The 24885-nt window shown below is 41.6% G+C and overlaps 1 protein-coding gene across 1 annotated transcript in view; it reads right to left on the bottom strand.

The window, feature by feature from the left end:
* Positions 1 to 3118: 3118 nt before the first annotated feature.
* The window catches only part of Fgf9 (fibroblast growth factor 9), a 41206-nt gene continuing 19439 nt past the window's right edge, over positions 3119 to 24885 (bottom strand). Inside the window, exon 3 of the mRNA XM_031361886.1 lies at positions 3119 to 6491. Coding sequence (XP_031217746.1) covers positions 6246 to 6491 — 246 coding nt within the window. The 3' untranslated portion in view covers positions 3119 to 6245. The remainder of the gene's footprint in view (positions 6492 to 24885) is intronic.

The raw sequence follows: 24885 nt of genomic DNA, 5'->3' as shown, positions 1-24885 counted from the left end.
GCTCCTGAGTTGCCTTGTGTCAATATAAATAAAATACATCGTCGAAGGAGAGTGAGCCTCAGAAAGTGGCTGATGTTGAGCCTGAGTATGTGGACATCCCAATCTGATAATGGCCTGAGTGGTCACCACGTGTCTGATCATGAAGCAGAATCCACCTGAGCATTTATGGATCGGCTCAGAATGCTTGGCCCCTTTATTGTTAGGGGTGAGTTCAGTTTAATTTTCATTTTTATTTGTATGTATGTCTCTGTTTCTGTCTCTGGCTCTCTGCGTGCAAGACATGTAATATCTCGTGGACCTATAGTTACAGCTAGTTGTAAACCACCCAACAAGGGCACTGAGAACCTAACTTGAGTCCTTTCAAGAGAAACTAGTGCTCTTAACCACTAGCCATTAGCCCTTGGGGATTTTCTTAATTACATTCATCTGTTTGTATGTCTGTGTATATATGGGTATGGGTGATCATACGCATACAACAGCATACTTCTGGAAGTCAGATGACAACTGATGGAAGTTGGTTCCATCCTTCCATCATGTGGGTCCATGTATCAAACTCAGGATGTCAAGCTTGGTAGCGAGGCTCTTTACACACTGAGCCATCTCACTGGCCCTTGAAGCTTTGGCTTTGTATCTGTTTATTGTTTTGTTTTTTGAATAGGTATTTTGTGGGTTTGGTTTTTAGTTTGAGATTTTTTTTTTTTTTTTTTGAGAAAAAGTCTCATGATATAGCCAAGACTATCCTGGAATTCACTGTATAGCCCAGGCTGGACTCTAACTCACAGAAATCTTCCTGTTTCTACCTCAAGGACACTGGAATCACAGGTACAATCCAGCCATAACACCCAGCTTGTTTTTAAATATTTCATCCCCAGCTATTATCCAGTGCATACTTAAAGAAGGTACTGAGTGGCTCAAAGATTGCCTTGTATTTTTACCTCTTGCTTTAAGAATGTCTGCTGCTGTATTCTTCCTATGATATTAAGCCAATGCAAAAGGAAATTTTAAATGAGTAGTCGTCAGTATGGTTGGAGGAACTACCTTTGTCTGGATAGAAACCAGGTCAGTCCCAGAGGCAGGGGTGTTCAGATGCCAAGGCCAGCGCTCTCTTCATCTTGATGATACCATAGACTTCCACAAGGTAGATGAAGCCCAGTGAGACTCTCCAGCTAAGCCACTGTGATATCAGAAAAAGATATGGCCAGCCCCTACTCCCAACAGACAAGGTACCTCTGTGACACAAGACACAAGTGAAAATACAGTACCTCCTACTCAACCCTCACATTTCACCTTTGACCTTACCATCTCAGGAGCCTTGTGTACCCCTGGATCATGTGCACTTTATAGTTCACAGCCCTGAATCTTCCTTATCCTGAGATTCACACCATACTACACTGTGGTGTCTTCTGATTTAGTCTCTGTGGTGTCATCAGTAATTTTTCTCTTTACCACTGGTGCCCCCTCCACAGGATGGGGAGATGGGAGTGGGGGAAAAAATGGAAGGGAAAAAATGGAGGGAGAAAGAGTTTGTCGGCTGTATAGTCCAGGACCATTTGGAATATTGCTTGCCTCTGAAAGAGCAGTGGTACCAGCCTCACAGACTAGGAAAAGCCCCTAGTAGTGAGAACTCACACAAAGCTGTCATTTTCAGCCCTGTGCATATGTCTGGGCTAGAAGCCAGAGGCAGTGGCCAGGTGGAGCCTACAGAATGTTTTGCAACATCCCAGTAAAATGGTTATGAAAAAGCCTGCATAAATGTTCAAAAAATAGGTGTCTGCAAGTTAAGATAGGCACATTATCAATAAAGCTTGTCCTTCCCTATGTGAGGAAGACAACCAGCCCTGGAGTTCTAGCTCCTCTCTTTATTGTTTTAGCTCCTCATCTCCTGCTGGCTATTTCTTCTGCCTAAGTCTACACACAGCAATGGGAACCAACCAAAACCACAAACATATTTAAAAAGATGTCAGGGGAATACAGGAGACAAAGGCCAACCCCAACCTCTTTTTGTTGTTGGCTTTTCAGATATTCCTCTTCACATATTCAGATATAAGTATTCCTAATTTTAATTAAATTTCAAGAATTCTTTTCATCATACAAGCTGAGACATTGAGGGAGGACAAAGGGACTTCTTAGAATGTCCTTACCGTTAACCAAAATAGCCAACAAGCCTCACTAACATTTGGCTGACCTGAGAGTGGCGAAGCACTGCTGTCTGGAGACCTGATAGCCACAATGGTGGATGATAACTTTTCGGGCACTTAACTTTTTGGATACTTTTTTTCCCAAAGAAAAATATGGCAGAATCTTTTTTTTTTTTTTCAATTTCTGAAGCTTCTTTTCTAATGGGATTAGGTTGCATTATCAAACATTTTTCTAAAGACCTAAGGGCAACCACAGACACATACTAGAAGGTTTGTTGTTTTGTTTGTTAAGTGGGGGAGGGGTGTAACTCTTGGTTTTGAGATTCTGTTCAGACATTTTTAACCACACTTTTGTGATCAGGGTCCATTTTCTTTAAGCCTGAATCACTGGATTTTGGGTCGTGCCCTAAAGGACAGTGTGTAGTTATATAACTGTCCCCCACACACACCGTTCCACTCTGCAGATGTGTAGACCACACAGGCACACACACACTGGAGGGGGCCTTGGTGGCTCATACATCCTTTGAATTCAGCTGGCACTTTGCCCCACCACCATCACTTCATTGCCCTTGCGTACATGTGACCACAGACTGTGTATCTAAATTTGGCACGTTTCAAGGTCAATTGATGCAGCAAACAGACTCTGAGCTTGGACAGTCACCATTGTCCATTCGTTCATCCACAAAAACAAACAAACAAACAAAATGTGCAAACACACTGCCTGTGCTCGCTCCAAGTTCATAAATCTTCATCCCAGAAGATTCTTGGCTGTTTCATCGAAAGCTCACAGGAGGAGGAGGAAAAAAAAAGTGAATGTGTTGTTCGTCCATGCCCTCCACACTCCCCCAGCCCTTCAGTCCATTTTCACTGCACGGGCAAGCTATAAAGGCAGAGGCTGCATTTTACATTCCGCTGGTTTACACGGGCAAAGAATCCAAAGCACCTCCAACATGGACATCGAGTAAAAACTACCAGTTTTCCAAAGTCTGTAATTATGTATTTACACAACGTACATAATCCTGTATGTATTTACATTCGATTACAGATTATTGAGTAAGTGACACAATATTGTGATGTTAATGAGATGAAATAGGGAAAATACCACCAACTGAAGCCATTTTTTTATCTACAAGACAGGACCTGGCAGGGCAGGTTCCAACACTGACCTGGCAAGTCCTTCAACACTGCTTGGGGGCATTTGCATGACAGATGGGAAGGTGGTTCAGTCCACCCTGGCTAAGTCTTTGACCAGGATGTCAGTGTTGGCACTAACAAGAGAGCGGTTTGGCTATCTGAGCATCTGCTTCTGAGCTGGAATCACCCAGCCCACAGTGGAGTGGGGCTGCCATCCAACAGGCTTTGCACCTCTTATAGCAGGAACTGAACGCGATGCAAACCCAAGAGCTGGGAGTAATCCATCTACTTCCCAGGGTGACACAGAAACCCTGAGCCATCTTCTCACCCAGAATGCCTATTTACATAAATAGCATACATCAATATTTATTTATTTATTTACAGACCATTTTTACAGTTTATTGTACTGGTTACCAAAAGCAGACAACATTTGCTTTTCAGAAAAGAAAAAAAAAAAAAGTACCAAAACAAAGTCCAAAAATAGACATTAAAGTAGCATTTTCATATATTGGGAATATATGAAATTTTTAGTTTTTGCACAATTCTTTTTTATTCTTCTGGGCTGATTTTCTGGAACCCCTGCTACTTTATGATTATTACTGTCTGTCTCTTAAAATCAATTTCTTCAGATAGATATCACAGCTATGATGTCCTACCAACCTAATTCTTTCCTGTGGCCAAATGTTGAATCTTTTTCAGCAAAAAATAAAATAAAATATAAAATAAATGCTGTTGGATAAATGGAAATCTGAGTATGTGTACACTTTAGCAGCAAAGTGTTAAATAACAAATAAAGACACTGCTCAAAACTCACCAGAGCTCCTGTTTAGGAAGTGGAAGGGGCTCCAAGGATCACACATGAGGAGTACGTTCTGATCTTTCTCCTATTGACTGTTTCACAGAGCGTCTGGCTCCTCTCTCTGTGACATCTTTCAGTTCCAAATACAAGCTCCTCCCTAATGCTCATCAGCACGGAACATCATCACACACTCCAGCTTGGACCATAAGAAGGCTATGTGGATTTGCTCAGGACAGGAAGGCAGGCATTTCTAGACCACAACAGCTATCACTTGCCAGTGACACGCTTTCTTTTCCCATCGAGAATGTGCATTCAAGCAAAACAAAGCCAGAATATTGCATCTTAAAATTAGCTGCACAAACTCAAGCATATTTTTTTTAGCTGTCACTTTCAATTTCCCCATGTTAACTGGCTAAGAAAGTGAGAATGTGTTATAGATTTCTTTCCTCAAATATTGCCTCAAGAATTTGGCTCTTTTCACCTTAGTATATATAGTGAGAGAGAAATGGTCTCCCTTACCCAATGGGAGAATTTTGGCTATCAAATAAGTATGTATTCTTGAGCTTTTCAGCATATGATGTTATAAAAGGTTTTGTAAACAGTGTTCTACTTAGTACCCACTTCTCTGAGCACTGCTGAAGACCGATTCGGAAATAAAGCACAGGCAATGAGTACAATACCCCCCTAATGTCATTACTGATAAAGATTTATTAGTTTCACGTTGCCAGTTTTACTTGAAGGGTACTAGCCCCATGTAATTATGACAGTTCACACCAAATGCAATTCCCATAAAAGATGTTATAGTGAGCCATAGGGTCCATGTATAATTCCATATTTGATAGCCAAGACACAAATAAAACATTTACAAGAATGATCCCGTTCATCTGATTTTTTTGCCTCAGGGAAAGAAAATGAAGAGAAGAAAAGAAAGAAGAGAAGGAGGAGGTGGAGGAGGACCAGGAGGAGGAAGAGGAGCTACATAAACAGCTTTTGCTCTCCCTTGGGAAATTTTAATCAGTGCCATGTTTGATGTTAGCCCTGTTGTCATGGAAGTGGGCTGAAATTTAAAAAGTATAGTCATTGCTTAGCTTTGGTACACTCTGCAATAGATTCAAACACATAAGACATACACCAACCCTCATATGTTCCAACCACCCAGTTACACTGAGAGACTGAGTTACGAGAGAGGAAAATTACAGACACGAAATGAAGGGTTGAAACCCAGTTTATCTTTAATCCTCTGGGATAAGCTATGAAACAAGCAGCCTGAAGAGTGAATCCTCAGTGTCATGAGCGATGTGCAGAAGTTTACAATAATATGGGCACAAAATAGATTGTCGCCTTTAGTACATTAGGGCCATTAGAATTTCTCGTATACCTACTTGCATGAAGTTACCACAGGTTCATAGCAGACTTTGCCATTTAATGCCTACAGAGCCTAAAGCTTCCAAAATGCCTATCTGGCCTGTACATATTTCATTAAAAATAAACTCTATATAATAAATAAATATATAAAATAAATAAAATGTTGCCTTTGGAATTTCTATAAATAAATTTAACCTTTTTTCTTTTTTTCTTTTTTTTCCTTGTTTTTTTCTTTTTCTTTTCTTTTTTTTTCTTTTTTTTTTTCTTTTAAACTAAGAGGTCTTTGCTTTAAATTCACTGGGCTGTGATACCAGTGAGAATGAACTGATAGTCTTTTTAAGTGAGACTGCTCTCTCCACGCCTGTGGAAAGGCAGTGTTCCCTTGAGCAGGCCACCAGCCAAAAATCCTGATGAGTTGAAGTATGGCAGCTGTGCTGATAAAGGATGAAGTTCAACTGATCAAAAATGTAAAAGCGTGTCTATTTCCCAGCATGCATCAGGCCGTTGTCCTCGTGGTGCGCTGCAGTCCCCCTCCACTCACTCATGCACTCACCCTCTCCCATAGCCTCTCTCCCCAGCTTTCGCAATAAATCAAGCAAGTGGCCCTAGGCAGCCCTCCAGGAGGACCAGCCAGTAAGTGCAGAGCAAATTGGCAAGTCCTCATCCAAGCTTCCATCATACATATGCATGCGACAAAGTTTGGCAACAGTGGAGCTGAGGTGACGGCACTGCTAATCAATAAGAACCCACCGCATGAAAGCATTTATAGTGGTTATGTTTTAAGGGCTCAAGTGAAGACACTGTCTCTGTCAACTTTGGCTTAGAATATCCTTATATAGTTCAGGTACTTTGTCAGGGTCCACTGGTCTAGGTAAAAAATGTGTAAATTTCTGGTGCCGTTTAGTCCTGGTCCCTTCTCTTGGAGTCCCATCCTTATTTAAAGCGACATAGTATCTCCTTCCGGTGTCCACATGTTTATACAGGTTGGAAGAGTAGGTGTTGTACCAGTTCTCTTCAAACTGTTCTCTGAATACACACTCCTGTGTTAGTTTTTCCTGTTTTAAAAGAAGAAGAAGAAGAGAGGAAATGAATACATTGCAAAATGTAGGTGCCTCATTAAAAAGCAATAGTTTCTGTTGTTACACACAAGTTGAATCCCCATTATTCAAAAATCTTTGGACCAGAATAGCCTTAAACTACTAATTTTGGAACACTTGCATTTGCATAGTGAGATATCTAGGATATGGGACCCATATCTAAACACAGAATTCACTTGTGTTTCAAATATACCTTCTACAAATAGCCCGAAGGTAATCTTGCATCATATGTTTTCATTAAAATGCCCATAATATGGAATTTTCCACTTGTGACATCATGTTACTGCTGAAAACAATGTTTAAATATGAGGACATTTCATAGTTCAGAATTCCAAATCAAGGATGTTTGAGCCATATAAGCCTAATAAAATAATTTTTGTACTTTAAACTTTATTATTTTTTTTAAAAGGTGCAAGCAAAAAAAGTCACACATAGAAATTAACAATAACCAAGAACTATATGATTCACTGACCTTCTAAACAGTTAGCTGTACTGTCAGAATGGAAGCTATGAGGCTTCACACTGAACTTTGCACTTTCACTAACAAATAAATTTTATGTACTTATCTACCACAGAAAATGAAAACAAAACTACTTTGATGCACTTTGGAAAAATTGTTTAATTCTACCAAGTTAATGACATTTGACTTTCTTATTTAAGACAGTTAAAGCACAAAAGGTTCTAAACAATTCAAGGGATAAGGAAAAAATATTGAATTTTTTTAGATAATATTCATTAATTTTTTTCCATGATCTAGCTATGCAAAGTAGAAATATCAAGGATAAAGTCAAGAAAAAGACAGCACCTTGATGAATACAAAATTTTAACATGAAAACCAATCTGCTGACAAAGACTAGATGCTTTTTAGTGAGTGTCTTCCTTCCACATGCCAGTCACTATACCCAAAGGACAACTGGTTCACTGCCCATTCTCATTTTTGCCAGAGCATTTGGATGGTGACCTCCCCGGGAAGCATTTGCCCAAGTGGAGGCTCTAAGAAGCAGCTCATTGTTAACAGATTTTTATATGTACTGGCAATATCCAGTGACATCTACAGTGTTAACAGTGAGTGCCACCTTGGAGCATCCTGTGGCATGGATTGCATTCTAAAGCTTTCACACTCAAGCTTCAGTATGTGTATGTATGCACTCGCCTGAGGCATGTCTTTAATCTGTGGGTTATATAAGCCTCTTCCCTTTAAAATTCTGACCTCAAATTTTACAAAATAGAGATTTTTTTTTAAATCCCTGGGAGAGCTGGCAGTGGCGGTGCACACCTATAAACCTAATACTCCGTAGACATAGGCCAAAGGATCTCTGAGTTCAAATCCAGCCTGGTCTACAGAGTAAGTTCAAGGATAACCAGGGATATACAGAGAAACCCTGTCTTAGAAATCAATCAATCAAACAAGCAAGCAAGCAAAATCCAGTTCCTAGGAGAATTCTAAGCAGACCATTCTCAGTGCATGTTTTAAAATGCTCATCGCACCTTGGTATACCCAAAGGATTGGCTTCCAGACATCCCACAAAATCTGTGAGTGTTCACGTCCCCTTACATAAAAGTGGTGTGCTTGCATAGAGCCTATCACATCCTCCCACAGACTTTAAACTATCTCTAGAAAACTAATGATACCTAATACAAAGTAACTACAGGAAGAGTAGCTGTGCAGGGTCACTGAGGATGCAGCTTCCTAAACTGTGCAATGTGGGCACATATGGGGTCATGCAACTGAATGTGCAGGTCACAAAGAAAATTGATAACTGTAAAGGTCTCCAAATGGACAACAACCAAAACAAATTCAAACTCAAATTTAAAATGAACAGCGGTGCTTCTGGCAGCAAGTTCCCACATCACGTCACAGGACCTCACTACAGCCTTGCTTTGAACAACACGTCATGCTGTCAGCCACACGGGGCCAACCAGCATCGCCTAAAGCACCTTGGCTCAGACTGGAGACTCTGAAATCCCATGAACTGTAATGTTTTCACCATGCATAAAAACTTTTCTACCCTTGTAAAAACAAAGCCATTCAATTATGAGAAACAAAAACTTTATTATTTTCCACTTTAACATGTAAGTTTTTCAAATTAGAACATCTTTGGATCATATTACATTAGAATGTCTGATTTTAAAAATTATTTATTTGAGTTTCATAAAACCTGAGTTGCTGACTTCTGTCTTATTTTTTTTTTTGACTTCTGTCTTATTAAAAAAAAAATACACTTTGAGTTGAGATTAGAATAGAATTTCCAACAATTTCTAAAATGATCTAAACATACTCTTGACATTTTGTACTGTGTATGTATGTTATAACTGTTCTTAGCACTGGTGCTTATAAAAATCAGAATATTTATCACCTCTGGAAGGCACTGAAAGTGGTCTACATCTGTGCCTCAAATATTCCACAAAGTTTACATCCATGTAAATGTAAATGAGCACACCCACCTCACTAGCATACAAACTGACTTTATCTTTACATATAAGCCAAAGAACTGATTTGATGTATTATTAGCAAGTGTTTGATTTGGGTACCTAATATGTGTTTACACACACACAAGCACAAAGCGTTCATGAGAGGAAAAGGTTTAAAGCCCTGGTTTAAGGAAAAAAGACAACAGTAATGTGTGTGTTGAGGTTTCTCAGTCCACAGAGAGTTGCATCTGCACATGTCCATCCTGGGAGTGAGAAGGGAGAGCCATAATGCTTTCTGTCTTGGCTGAGGGAGTATTTCCAAACACAGTAAAGTAAAAACAAATCTTCTAGCCCACTGATTCTTGAATTAAACAGAAGCACCCCCTTATTTCAGAGATGGCAAGGGGAGAGCTAGTCTCAATTACACATTCCCACTGCAAGAAAATCTCCCTGTCTTCTTCCATATCCTCCCTTCCTCTCCTTGGGCTCCATGGAAAGTGCAGTCCCTTCTGGCCTCACAGATCAAGCAGTCATGGCTAGAAACGGCACACCTAGCACGTCCCACTCCACAAACACGCTCTGGGCCGAGACGTGTGGCTGAGGCTACTCCTGGTGAAGGGGGGAAAGACAACTTCCCACCTCTGCTTTTATTATTGCTCAGTTGAAACCTTTAAAATCAATACCTTTCTAGCTAGCTATTTTAAAACTAAAAACTAACAAAGTCCTTAAATCCGTTCTGCTGGGCACATGCTGGTTGCTGCCCAAATGGGAAAGCTCATGAAACCAGGGAACATGATGCTGGCTAGACTGCTCCAATGCAACACTATCATGGAGAACATTGATAGTGACACCTCAGACTCTCTCAACAGCCGTGCTCTGGCAGCTGGAACTGACCGCCACGCTCACCAAATTGCAGATATAGGCAAGATGAAAATCACCAAGAGGTCAAGGATGAAGGAAGCTCTCATGAAAGCATGTAGCTACAACCACTTCATGCCCTCACAGCACCTTGAGAATATCCCCTTGGACAAAACAGTCATCACAAGGATGTCTTCAGAACCAGCTCTGAACAGACAGGAGGCCAAGGGCAATGCCTGCCGAGCAGAGGGCACGAGATGAGCAGGGACACATGGTTCTTCTAGAGCCTGAGCTCCAGGTGTGTTTTTTGTTTCCATCATTACAAATAGGAAAGGGTGACTTTTAAGATTATTGCTTTGCTCTTGTCCACTTGGCACCTTGAATGAGTAAAATATAAATAAACCAATCAGGCCCACGGGCTCTGTGGACACACATCCAACTAATGGCAGACTGAAGTTATTGGGAATATCGTTTACAGGAGGGCCAAACATGTTACCGTAGATGTTTCTAGAGCATTATGCAAGGATGATCTGCAGAAAGGGGTGTGTAGCATCTATGCAACGCTATGGCATTTTACATAAGAGACCTGAGCATGAGCATATTTGGGTATGGTGAGAGAATCCGAGAACTAATCCCCTACAGATTCTGAGGGACAACTGTCATCGATAACAGACAAGGTCATTTAATATTCTTCTGTCGCTGTCATTCAGAACTTGAGGGCATACACTTTACATATCACCAAAATGCTGATGCCATTTTATATTCATATATTAAGCATATGACTTAATACACTAAGTTTAGAAAAACCTAATGGGCAGACCCATGCAGGATGGAAAAGGACAGAATTTTACAGAACCAGCCAACAGTTCAAGGTAAGGCATGCTTTACCTCCTCTCTTTGTGATTCTTCATTTACATTTCTTGGGGGTGAGGGGGACTCACACCGTGGTCCATGTGTATAGATAAGAAAACAATTTGCACTCTCACCTTCCACCACATGCGAGGGCCTGGAGACTGAACTCAGGTGGCCAGTCTTGGCAGTAAGTGGCCCACTGAGCCATCTTACTAGTGCCTGGTCTCTTTCTTAATCCAAAGGCCTAAGACATCCTCCAATAGCTCTTACTGGCTTCCTCTTAAATACTCTCTCAAGTGGCCACAAAGCATCAGCAAGGATTTTGGTGTTGTTTTAGTTTGGTTATTTGGGTTTTGTGATCAAATTCTGGTCCTTGTACATACCAGGCAAGTGTTCTACCACTAAGCACCCCCCACCCCTCCCCTTCCAACTCTACCTCCCCACCTCACCTCTGGATTTTTTTAACCAAGTATCACCTCATCAGACAAACTTGCGTTATATAGGTTGAAACAAGGGAAGGTAAAAGAAAAGGGTCGGCCTGTTCATACCAGCTTCACCAGGACAAAATGGATGGGAGAAAGTAAGCCTCACCCTCAGCCCCTCCCACACATGCTGCTCCTACTGTCATGGCTTGAGGAAACTCAGCCTTGCAGGGGACTGGGGTGCACAACAAAGACCAATGTTACACTCTCACCGCCTGTAAATCTAGGAGGGGTTTCAGGACAAATGCAGCCACTTCTGTGCTGAGGAGCCCACCTGAGCCTGACTATCCCCCACACATCTTCATCCAAGCCTTGAGACAAGCAACAAAGGAGTTCAAGCAAGCAATCAGCACTTCAGGTTTATTTCCATCTGGACAGCCATCCCAAGCAAGTTAATTCCTGGCTAAAATCAAATTCAGGAAATGTTCTAAACTATTTTTTTTTCATTGATGAAATGGAATAAAAAATAGATTTAGATGCTAAGGCTTCAGTGGTAGAAAAAATGGGGTGAGGAGGCAGGAAAAACGGATTCAGATTAGGGGTTCTTACTCTCCACTGGAAATTGCCAAACAAATGTTGCTAAATGAATCGTTTTTTAAAAATGCAGAATGATTTCTCCTTGTTGGGAGCCATATTTCAGGAGCAGTTCCTGCTCGATTTGCCCATAGAGACACAGGATGCATGGATGCCTTTCTTACATCAGAGACAGGCCACAGGAACATCAACTGGGAAAGCTAGATCACACTCTGGGAGAGTCTCCTCAGCTTTACCCCTCACTCACTGAGTAGACACTGACAACCATTTATGTCCCTCCCCAAATCTCAATAGCCTTATCTTTAAAAGGTTAGGCCAGGTAAAGCAACTCTAAACTGAAAATCCAAAATGCATCTAGAGTTTCAGACATGAAGTTTCCTATTTCAGAATGCTTCCTGTTTTTTTCATTAGGAATGTTAAACTCTACAACTCTACAAATACTCCAAAAACTTTTGTCCAATGCTTATTGCAAATGCTCTGTCTCTAGTAAGGACCCCAAGAGAATGTAATAACAAAGATACCATCAGAGAATAGGGCTAAGCTCTAGGAAGCCCTCCATGACAATGGTCTCCCTGATGTTATGTGAACATCAGAACTTCTCAGAAATGAAGCAACTGAAATGTAGCATGTGTCATTTCCAGTTCCACGTGAGGGGCAGTAAGGTGAGCTGGTTATCGGGACCAGAGCCTCCTTCATTCAATGGCGAAGGCAAGGGTGCAGGACATTTTCAGAAGCCCCCCCTCCCTTGGGACCTGGCTGTTTCTGCTTCTCACTGCACACTGATGATCTTGGGGTTCCTGGAGCTTTCTTTGTTCATGTGGGACATGGGGTGCCATGTTCCAAAGGGCCACCAACCACTAGGGCTGTCCCCTGATGCAAGAGCTAGCTGCAGCAGGCTGTGTTCAGGGATGGAGTACAGCCACTTCAGAGTCTTCTATGCTGCCCTTTGCCTTTTCCACAATGTGCAATTTTAAACACACACTTCTAGTTTTGCAGGTGAAGGAGGAGGAGAGGAAAATGAAGCAGAGAGCAGCATGAACAAATTTCTACTTGGCCAGAAGATTCTCATCACACATTTTAAAACTATGAAAAATTCCTTAAAAAATAAGGTAAGCAAAGGAGTAGGACTAACATTTGCACAGCTCACTGGTATGGCTCTCTCTCACAAGCGTTTAGCACTGTTTATATACACATAACTTTCTGGGGAACCCAGAAAACATGGTGTTTGTTCAAGTTTTAAAACAGTCTAACCCCTCAGACATTTTCCTGGTGGCCAGCTCAGTGGTCATACAGCAGAGAGCCCAACAACTTCAGGTCTGTGAGAGAGGTTATGCAGACACTGAACTGTTAAACCAACCGTGCACCTGCCGTAGCACTCTGATAAGCAGCTTTCAATCAAAATTGAGATGTTCGTTGAAAAATAAAACAGCTTCCCTATCCCAGATGATCTCTCCGGTCCCCTGAGGACTGTGTGGATGTGCGATTGCTGTTTTAGGCAGACTGGCAAGATTTACAGACCAGGCCTTTACAACTACTTAGCTGAGACAAATGTTTTAAGTTATGTATTTCTATTCCAAAAAAAGGGGGATCTTTAATTAAAAATAGACAAATGCAATTTGGAAAACTAGAAAAAAAATGTATTAACCTGTCTTTTTACATGGGTGCAGAAGGGGAGTGGGAGCCTTCAAATAAACTGTACACTTTTTAGAATTATAGAACGCAGATGTTTTAAAACTCACCACATGTTTCCAATGCAGACAGTTTATAGAGTATTCCACTATAAAGTGATCAATTCTTGTTTTATTGTATTTCCATGTTTTAAATTTTTTTTAGATTATTTAACTATAGCTGTTTATAGCATACCTATCTTTGAACTATTGGATTTTATCACTAGACTTGGGTGGAGAATGTGGATTTAATTCAAAAGTCTACTAAAGTCCATGCTTTGGAACAAAATCTGGTGAATGTTAGCAGCTATGGAAACCTCTTTTCATTTCATGTCATCAAATTCTGAGCAATGGGAAAAACTGAAATTAAAACTTCAAAACCTTTACCATTCCTGTCTAAAGCAGAGTATGAGATAATATTGTGAAATTTCAGTACAGTCCAGAGGACGCCCAAGCACACTTTAGGACACAGACTCATCTAGATACTAACTTAAAATATTAGACAACATGGAAATAGATAACCCACACAGGCATTATTATGCTCAATTTGATTCTATGCCTCTTTTTTAAGAAAAAGAAAAAGAAATTAGATATGTTACAACATTTGAAACAGAACAATGGTTCTTGTTGCAAATATACAGACTTAGGCTATTTTAAAACATGATTTTCACATGAATGTATGGTAGGGCCTTAACCACACTATGTAAATTACTCCATTCAACTCCAGGGTCAGGCCGTTAAACAACCAGCTGCTTAGGCTAGCAACTGCTGGAGCAGGGAAACTGCATGACAATGACTTAATTGCAAAGCTCCAGAACATTTCCGGAGTTAATGACTCTGCTGTAGTCATTCATTCTCATATCTAATGTTTGTTACAGTCAAGGTATTTAAACCTCCCTTAACCACAATGACTCTTTCTCATTAATAATACAGCAGTAAAGCCTTAATGGGAGCTGTTGCAAGGACCAGGGTGATTAAATATAATGACTAAAGGACCATTAATAAGAAGCCAGGTCTTTTAACTGCTCTCTCCTGGGAGAAGTCCCCAACCAGATAGAAACGGAGTGGGAGGGCACCTTCTCTTGTGTTGTTAGATGCTCCATTCGGATCCGACCCCCATGTGCCACAACATGCCTCACCTTAAATCCTGTTTCTCAAAACCTCAGTAAATTCCCCATCACTCTGGATAGACCTGCTTGGATTTCATATTCTTGACCATCTTTATTATCTCTGGAATTGTGGTAACAATGGAGTTGGTTACATCCAGGTCAATATGAACAGGCAAGTTTTCCTTTTGCCTTATCAAAATATATCAGGAATATATGGGGAAGGGGAAGAGTGGGGAGATTTCTGACCAATAATCAGTAAAAGTCACAGATAGGCAAGAAGAAGGCTGCACAGTCAGGAGGTAGTCAGAACATACTGGATAGTTCAAAAAAACAAAAGGGAAAGATCATGGTACTTCACCAGAAGACATGATACATGTGTGAGATAAACATGTTTAACCTGATTTAAACATCACACAATGATCTGGAGGGTGCTTACTTAATAGCATGCACAAAGCCCAGGTTTAACATCAATAACATGAAAAATGAAATAAAATAGAAAGTACACAATGTATTCACAGTACTCTCTAAATATATACAAATTTTATGTTCTTATGTATTGAGTAACACATAAATTTAAGCCCAGCACAGTGGTTTTACATCTATGACAGTTACGTGGGAAACTGAAGGCATAGTTTATGCCCAGTGGCTCTAGGTGTGCTTAGAAAGCACAGTGAGATTCTCATCTCAACACATTTAACTAGTTAGTGTTTAATTAAGTAATAAATTTAAACATAATTTTAAATGTATTCATGTATTTTTAATTCTATAAAATATATATATGGAATTAATAATGACTATAGTCTCTGCATTGTTCCCATACCTAAAAGCAAAAAGACAGAAAAAGAAAACAAAAGTTTGTCTTTTCCAGAGTAAAAATTTCCAGGGAAGCAGGCACAATGTCCTACCCTAAGTAAGAAACTCTCTGCAATTGGTACCTGCTGGAAGAGGGCAACTCTCTCCTCCAATGGAGTTGACACTGGGTATAGAAACCACCCCCCAGGGCAGGCCCCACACCCCAGGGCCAGTACCATGTCCATAAGTAGTTTTCCAACACAAAACAGACTCTATGATTTTTAAGGGTTTTATTCTTTCTTTTTTCTTTTTTGCTATGGTTTGGTGGGTTTGTTTGTTTGTTTGTTTGTTTTATCTTGGAGGGGTTTGTTTTGCTTTACTTCCTTTGTTTTTCTGGGAGGAGTTAAGAGAGAAAAAGGTAAGGATGTCTGGAGGATCTGGGGAAGGGAAAAAAATCATCAAAATATATTTTATGAAAAAAATTAAAAATGTAATTTTAAGAAACTAAAACCAAAAAACAGCTCCTCAGAATCAAGTTACTCTGGTAGGGAGCAAGCAGTCAAGGACCTGGTCTGAATCTGGACACAAGCGCGCGTGCGCGCGCACACACACACACACACACACACACACACACAAGCTCGCACAGACACACACAAACACACAGAAACACGCACAGACACACACAAAGACACACAAACACACACAAGCACACACAGACACACACAGACACATGTATACAGAGACTGAATGCGAATACACACAGACACACACAAACACAAACATGCACAGATACACACAAACACACACACAGACACACATCCTCCATGTGTCGTGCTTGCCCACCATGTGGCAACACATCAGCTGCCAAGGACAGATCTGCTCTGCCAAGTAGGACGAGCAAGATTGTTCGGGGGCCTTAGTTGCTGCTTACAGAAGTAAATCTTTGTTTTAGCAAATCACACAACTCATAAACTTTCTGCACATTTTCAAAGAGGTATTCCCACAGAGAAAACCTTGCTCCCCACAGAATAGAATATGAATTTAGAAAGTTTGCCTTTTGCTTTAGGGAGCATTTGGACAAGTGCTAATGCACAGCTGATGTGAATCGAATTCTTCTACAAACACACCTATAGAAAAAGTTGATCAAATTTCCTTTAAGATCTAAGTTGGAAAACAAATCATAGGACACATTTTTCACTGCAGACTACACCTGGTATGAGTAATGACATCATTCAATGACCATTCAAACACACACAAAAGATATGTAAACGCTATAAATACATCAATGAAATGTTCTTCGGTGGGAACTGAGGACAGATGCCCTTGAAGGGCCATGCTGAGGGACAATGAGGAAAAACAAAGCTAAACAGCGGAGAGGTTAGTGAGGGAAAGAGAGATGCAAGGAGGGCACCAGACAAAGACAGGGGAATCCATCAACTACTTAGTGTCTGTGATATTCATCAGATACTTTGCTGGGAGGTGGAGTCAAAACGTGAAAAATGGAGAGGCTTTCCAAGATCAACAAAGCAGTCTAAATCCAGCATACGGTTAGCAGAAATAAAGGAAAGGGCTTGAGAGATCAGTGGAGTTGATGACAATGTAAGCCCAAAGATAAATTCTAAAGACCTAAAAAATACACAGAATTTCCCCACAAGAGGCATGTACTTCCTAGAAACATACACTCCTGAAGCTGACCAACAAGGCTATGATTTATTTCTCTGTAAAATAGAGACATTGTACAGAGATTTCTAAAGTCCTTTTTCTATCAGGACCCCCAACCCCAGTATTAGGGAGAGAAGCCAGTGCCTTTCAGAATGCTAGGTGTAAGTTCCACACCCGCTGCATTGCACCCAGCCCTGAGAGACCTGAGACTCTATGATTGAGTCTTAGGAACATCAGAATGCTATTCATGATAACTCTGCAGGGACATATGGAATAGGAAATGAAGAAAAACTTCCAAGGGGCTGGAAAATAGACAAAGAAACCAAATAGAATGTGCTGCCTCCAGTGCCCGTTTTGGGGGAGAGGCAGCAGCCCGGAAGTGCAGGCTGCAAGCTGTCTGGAGGACAGGGCTGATACTTCCAGAGATGAGCCAAGGGCAGAGAAGGAGGCAGCCACTTTGTTCTGCAGTTCTCCACATCCCTCAGAATCCTCTTCCATTGTCCATCTTCTTCCCTACACTGGCTTCAAGGGACAGGGCTCCTAGAGGAGCTGTCTCTCTGACTAATGGACATCCACAATATGACTTGCCTAAGAGAACTTAAATCTAGGAGAATAAATGGTTCGCAATATGTAGACATGTGGTGTGGACACAAGGCAAAGAAAGCTTCCAAAGAGAGTTGATGATGCCAGGGACCCTGGCCATTCTGTGATATCTCTGTGGGACTCTTGAATTTTTGCAGCACCTCTAACTGGAGCTTGACTACCCCTGGCACCCCATCCCACCCATACCCACAAACAGTCCTCTTCAGACTAGAAGGGAAAGGAGCCTGTCCCTAGCACTCTTCCTGCTCCTAGGTTTCCACAGATACTTAGTCCGGATTCCTCTGGAACCAACTCCTTCTACCCAGCCTCATTTCGTGACATACAAATGGCTGTCCTTTTCTCTATTCTTGCAGGGCTGTATCAAATTCTCGTGGGCCCCTCTGTCTTCTACTATATAATTGAACTTACTTCCAGATCTAACTGGGGCTACCATGACTAACTAGTCACTGTTATTCCAAGACCTCAAACATACTGCAGGAGTGAGGAAGTGATTCCCTTACACTTCCATATTACAGTTCAGCATTGGAGTCAGGCAGGGCAGGAACCCAGAGACAGGAACTGATGCAGAGGCCATAAAGTAATACTGGTCACTGGTTTATTCCTCATGGCTTGCTCAGCCTATTTTCTTCCTCTTCCTCCTCCTCCTCCTCTTTGTTTCTTCTCTCATGCAATACATTCCAACTGCAGTTCCCGTCCCCCACCCTTCCTAGTTCACCACTATCTCCAGTCTCCCCCAGACCCACTCTTCTTCCTTTTCCATTCAGAAAAGAGCATGTTCCCAGGTCATAACAAGATGCTGTAAGACTAGGCACAAACTCCCAAATCAAGGATGGGCAAGGCAACCCAGTAGGAGGAAAAGAGTCCCAAGAGCAGGCAAAAGAGTCAGAAACAGCCACACTCCCACTGTTGAGAGTCCACAAGAAGCTTTTTAAAAATGTGCTGTGCTGAGCAAGGTAGCTCATACCTATCATTCCAGCACTTGAGAGTCAAGAAGATTGTCATGTGCTGAAGCCAACCACAGTCTCAAGTAAATAAATAAATAATTTTTAAATAAATTTTAAAAGTATTTGATTTTGGTAGTTATCCTGCATACTGTAAGGCCCCAGTAAATTTACCAATGTGTAAGTATTAATAACCATGGCAAAGAAAATAACAAAGTAAATGAAATCCCTAATAAAAGAAATTTATTTAAGTAGGTAAAATAATAATAACTACATATGAGGATAAACTATTGGTAGGGGAAATGATTCAGTTGATAAGTACACTTGTCATACAAGCATGAGGACCTGAGTGAATCCCCAGCCCCAGGTAAGAGCCAGGCACAGCACATGCCTATAATCCAGCACCCAGGTTAAGACCCAACCAAGCACAGCACATGCTGTAATCCAGCCCCTAGGTAAGAGCCAGACATGGCACATGCCTGTAATCCAGCCCCCAGGTAAGAGCCAGACGTGGCACATGCCTGTAATCCAGCCCCCAGGTAAGAGCCAGACATGGTACATGCTGTAATCCAAGCACTGGGAAGCCCAGAGGCTTGTCAAATCAGTGAGATCCAAACTCAATGAGAGATCCTGTCTAAAAAACTAAGATGGAAAAAAAAGAAAACACCAGATGTCAAACTCTGAGATATGTGTGCGTGTGTGTGCGTGTGTGTGTGTGTGTGTGTGTGTGTGTGTGTGTGTGTGTACATGCACATACATTAATAAATTATTTAACAATACTCTTTAAACATTGCTATTTTAAAAGATCTTTAAACAATGGCATTATGGCTGACATTAAGTATAATTCGACTAAATCATGAGTCTTAACTTTAGAATTCAACTTTCGAGAAAAACAAGGTATCGTCATGTCTCCCATCAGTGAGATGCAGACACAGCTCTCTCTGTCACATGGGTTCTTGAGGAACACCAGGGAACAAGTGTAAGCTGAGCAGCAGCGTGGCCAGTGCTAAGCTAGTCACATCACAGCCACTGTCTCCTCCCACGGCCATAACAGTACTATAGCCACTGTCATCAGCCCTTGGCATAGCCTCAGCTGAGGAGGTTAAGAACATTGACTGATGGTTAATGGTTGCTAGGGCAGTGAGAGTCATTTTCTCCAGTGATGTATCCACTAGGAAGAGGCCATGCTCCAGTAAATAACCTCCGATTCCTGCTCATACAGGTAACCCTATTAAATTCTGGAAGGGGGCACATTAAATATGGGAGTAAGAAGAAGACTTGTTGAGAAGAAGAAAGGGTTCAGCAGAGTGGAAGGGAATCAAGAGAGGATGATGGGGTAAATATGTTATATGCTTGCATGAAACTGTCAGAGTGAATGAATGAATGAGTGAGTGAGTGAATGAATGAATGAATGACAGAACACAATCTATATTTGCAGAACTGGTAAACAGCAGGACTAAGACTCTAAGCCTAAGGCTTCCACTCCTCCACGCTTACTGTCCATGTTCTCAATGCTCATAATGAAAGCACAGACCAGAATCTCCCATAAAGCACAGCAAAAAGAAACCAGTTTGAAAAGTAGAAAGAAAAAGTTGTACAAGGCAACTTAACATAACCAGAACACAGTATCTGAAACATTGTAACTTGTGTGGGAAAGGAAACAATAATGGGAACAGGATCTGAAACACTGTAACTTGTGTGGAAAATGAAAGAACTGTAGGAACAGGAAGCAAGAAAGAGAGTGGGAGAGAAGAAGGAGGATGAAAGAATGGAGAGAAACCGAGCTTCCTTCCAGTGGCCAATGCCACAAGGCAGCCAGGCAGGCTACAGTCACTGTGTGAACCAATCACATTATACACCACTAGGAGAGGGATATCCTTGGCCAGTCTGTTCTTTGAACTGGGTTTCCAGAACTTCTTATTATAAAGGAGACACAAATGTGAATGGGTATTTTAATGAATAATTAAAAAAAAAACAGATTAAAAGAAAATCAACTGCTGTCTGGATTTTAAGCATTTATAGAGAGAAAAAAGATGACAGCTCTGAGTGTGTCCCTCCCCCTTAATGCCATATCCTTGCAGAAGGGGAAATCTTCTGCAGCAGGGGTGTTGAGAAGGCAGGCTCTTTTTTCTCAGTTGGTTGTCACAGTGCCTCTGAAGCACACCAGGCCAACAAGCTGATAAATGATGTTTCCTCACAACTTCAAGGTGGTTCCTCCTGGAGGCACAGCAGGGACACGTGGCCCAGCACTTCAGAGGCTACCCCAGGGCAATGGCTCCCACTTGACTCTAGTGGAGCCAGCTTTTTCTGAGGCTTTAAGGCATCTCCTAGATGGACCACAGGATCATAGAGAGGTAACCTCCTTAAAGTAGCTATGATGCTGACAGGAAGACCCTCCAAATGTCAACATGGAAGTCCCTGGCATCAGCCAAGATAAGCAGAAAGGAGATGAATCAGGATACAGCTAGCAGCCAATGACTCCAAGCACCACAGCCTCCACCAGGAACACCTGCCAGTCTCCTCACTCTCCTCTGCCATATCGTCTCCTCCTGCAAACTCAAGAGTTTTCCTTCTGAATTGCATGAGAACATTTATTATACCGAATCTTGATTCTTTTTGTTTTTGTTGCAGTTATGTTTAGCTATTTTGTAAACCTGAGAGCACGCAATGTGCCACCGCATAGATGTGGAGGTCAGAGAACAACTCGTAGGAATCAGTTCTCTCCTTCTACCATGGGGCTTGAGGGATCAAATTCAGTCAGTCTGCAAGGCTTGGCAGCAAGTGCCCTTACCAGCTGAGCCATCTGGCCACCCATGCAACTCTTGTTTCCGTGTCTGATTCCTGGATCAAGCTATAGGTTCTTCCCATCACCCACACAATGAAATGCAAACATGGCAACAATTGTGCATCCATCCAGTGTTCACTACTCACAGGAGTTAACATCAGTAAGGTCCCTTGGAACATTGAACTGGTGCTCCTGGGGGAAACACAGGGTGAGGTTCCCATGAGCTTCCAGCAACGGCATTTTTGTTCATCTGTCAGTACATTCTAGGTGTGCTTCTGTTTAAAGGCACTTACGTAACAGACACTGCAGATTCATGACCCTCTGACCCACAGCAACATCACCAAAATGAAGCTTCAAGGAAGTCTCTCTAAAAACAAGTTTGCTTCACAGAACATATCATACACACTCTTTGGGGCTTATGTTAGCACTAGGCAGCCCTTCAGCACTTGCTAAGGACATTTTATGAGGCAAAATTATCAACAAATGGCACAGAATAAAAAATTCCCAACACTAAGCAGATGCCCTGGGAAGAGGCCCAGACAAGAAAGCAGGGTTTGACCTTTGACCTCAGCTGGGAATAAGTGTGGAGAAATTCCACTGCTTTTCCTTCTTCTCTGCACATATCTGTAAATAAGCATGAAAATGAGACAAATGTAGATTTGAGGGTTATAAGCAAAATTTAGCAATTATGCAAATTCCACTGAAGTGCCTGGTGCAAATCAGCTGTGATAGGCGATCGATGTTCACTGAAATTTGAAAGAAAACCAGAAGTGAGCATGAGAAAGTGAATCCAGATGTGTGTGTGGCCTAGCTTTGCATAAGAGTGAAGGCGTATAAGTAAATGGAAGTGTGTGAATGGAGGAGCAGGCAAAAGAGTGAGTGAGTGAGTAAGTGAGTGAGTGAGTGAGCGAGTGAGTCTGTGAATAGGAGAAGGAACAGGTGAACTGCAAACGCAGTGGGAAATGAGTATTGACGAATAACTGTGCAAGAGAGTAACAGACTGAGCCCTTATTCAGAACCATGCTATTCCACTGCATCAAAAACTAAGAAGGATGTTCTCTGACTCAAGAGAGATAGAAGTGGACTCAACCCGAAGCTCTTTCTGACAAAGAGAAGTACTGAGATGGTACTGACAAGCAGTATCTGGATTTAGAAGGAACATGGGGTAGGAGAAGCAGGAAAACATGGGGGACACAGGCTTGCATCTCTACTGTTGTCATCTAGCTGTGCACCCCAACTCACACACCAACTGCACTTCCCCTGTATACACCAAGACTAACAACTGGGGAAAGCAGAAGTTAGACAGCAAAGCACAGGAATGAAGCAGCCAGTGTGTAGACCTACTGTATATTTCAACTATGTACAGGATCTACTCAGAAAGCAGTTTATTTTGAATCCTAGGGGTTGTCATCAAATGTATTCTTTCAATCAAAACTCACTTACAAATGTAATCACTATAAAGTTCCCTAACCCTTTTTATCCAGAAAAAATTCTTGCATTCAAATAGTCAGGAACCCCAAAACATAATCAACTCTTTTAGTTCCAAATGGCTACTTAGAAATTAAATTCCAGGAAGAAAGGGAGGAAATGCAGACAGGTAGGGAGAGGGAAGGGATGAAAAGAGAGAGAATGTGTTCCGTAATACATGTCTAAGTTTCCTGCATTTCTTTTTACAGCTTAAAAGCTTATTTATTTTCATTGCTAGATAATATTGCATTATCTAGATGTACCAGAGTATTCTTAGGTTACACCAAAGCTTACTTATACATTTATCTGCTAAAGTATATCCTAGTTGTTCCTAAATATGGATAACCATAAATAAAACTGGTTTAAACAAAAAGAAAAAGGGAAAGAGACTTGGAATTTCAAAGGGAAAGAGATTTGAATCTCACAGGAAATACATTCATCTAATACTTATTAGGCGCCCACTACATTCAAGCCTTTGTTTTAAATATCAGGAGTAACCTGGGACACTAAAGTAACAGAGGAATTAACTTCCCAGCTCTTGGATTTAGGCAGTGACAGCTTTATCAAAACCACTTCCCAAAACCATTCTCTGGAGCCTTCCCTCACCAGCATCTGACAGAAAATGGACCAGAGGAACCTTGAGGATGGGATCAATAGAGACCAGGAAATGGCAGTGAAATAGAAGGTAGGTGGAGGCAGGTAGGGAAGGGCAACCGTCCCTGGGAGGGCTCCTGAGCCTAGAGGAAAAACCCTTCCTTAGCCTGCTCCCTAGATCCAGAGCCACTGCCCTCCAAACTGTCAGAAGAAGCTCAGGATTAAATCTGTCTCCTCTGGGTGTTACCTGGTGGCAGAGCACTTGCCTAGCATGGTGAAGCCTGTATTCTGCCTCAAACACCACAAACAGGAATAAACAAATAAACAGAAACCCTTCACAACACATGAGAAACCTCCAGGTCAGGAGCGCCAACTCAGCAGCAACCTGACATGTCCTGAGTGAGCCTGTCAAAGTGGCTACTCTACCCTGCTCGATAATACCAACCTAACTAGAACTAAATCCCAACTACAAGATCTAAAGATAATTTCTCAGTACCTAAGGCCAGGAGTTTTGCCACAAAAGAAACACATAAATCATGATAGACACTAGAAAAACTTTACTTCAAAATCCCATCTATGGAAGGGATACTACTCTCTACCATGTGGCTCACTCTGGATAAAATAGTATTTATTCACGAAAAAACCAAGTGGCCATATTTTTAAGATAGGGTATGATTTAGCCCAAGCCATCCTTTAACACTGTTTAGCCTCTTTCTATGTACTGGGCTTACAGGCAGGTACTACCACACCTCCTTTTTGGAGTGCTAGGGTTGAACCTTGTACATATCTAGCCTTTATTATACATATCTAGCAATAACTGTACCAACTGAGGTACATCCCCATGAACAGCCACTCCTAACATGTATATATGTGTGAAATGAGATTTCCTGATTTACCCCATCTGTCACTTGCTATCTTGTGTGGTCTTAAGTCAATAATCCGTGAAAATCTTACTCCTTGTCTCTGACATAAGAGCACTGAGAACTAAGATGGTCTTCCAAAGAAATGCCCTTAATCAGCTAAGAATTATTACTAAATTTCCTGAAAACTGACCACGTGTTTATGAACCATAAGATAATGCTTAATCACTCAAACCATAGGCTGAAAAACCACCCATTCCCAGAGCATGTCTGATATTTGTTGCTCATTCAGTGAATGAACCTCCCCACTTCCTTCCCATGAACTGGGTCTTTTCAAGATTCTGAATGGAACATGTCTAAACACCTCCCACCAGAGGGATTCGAAGTGAACTATCAGAAAAAGGAATCGGCAAATTCAACGGTGCCTTGCCACTTGCTAAGCTATACTGCTCCATGAACACAAAATGCTGTCCTGCTTGTTCAAAAGCTGCCCCTGTAGAGCAAGTGTCAAGGTAGAGAGAGAGGCAGTCCAGCATGTCCCACCCTTTCCTCCGGCCAGCCTTTCGTATCTGTAGCCACATAGGAATGGGAAGAGCTCAAGAAACAAGCTCTAGAAGGGCTTCAATGAAAATGAAGGAACAGAAAGTAGAGGGAATATACTCAGTCAGGATCCTTGTGCTAACCTCATAGTCACGCACCAACAGACAGGCCTCCTTCTGTGCTGGTGGGTCCTG

Source organism: Mastomys coucha, unplaced genomic scaffold (genome assembly GCF_008632895.1).
Source record: "Mastomys coucha isolate ucsf_1 unplaced genomic scaffold, UCSF_Mcou_1 pScaffold9, whole genome shotgun sequence".
NCBI classification, from domain to species: domain Eukaryota; kingdom Metazoa; phylum Chordata; class Mammalia; order Rodentia; family Muridae; genus Mastomys; species Mastomys coucha.
This window is presented reverse-complemented; position numbering and strand designations above follow the sequence as displayed.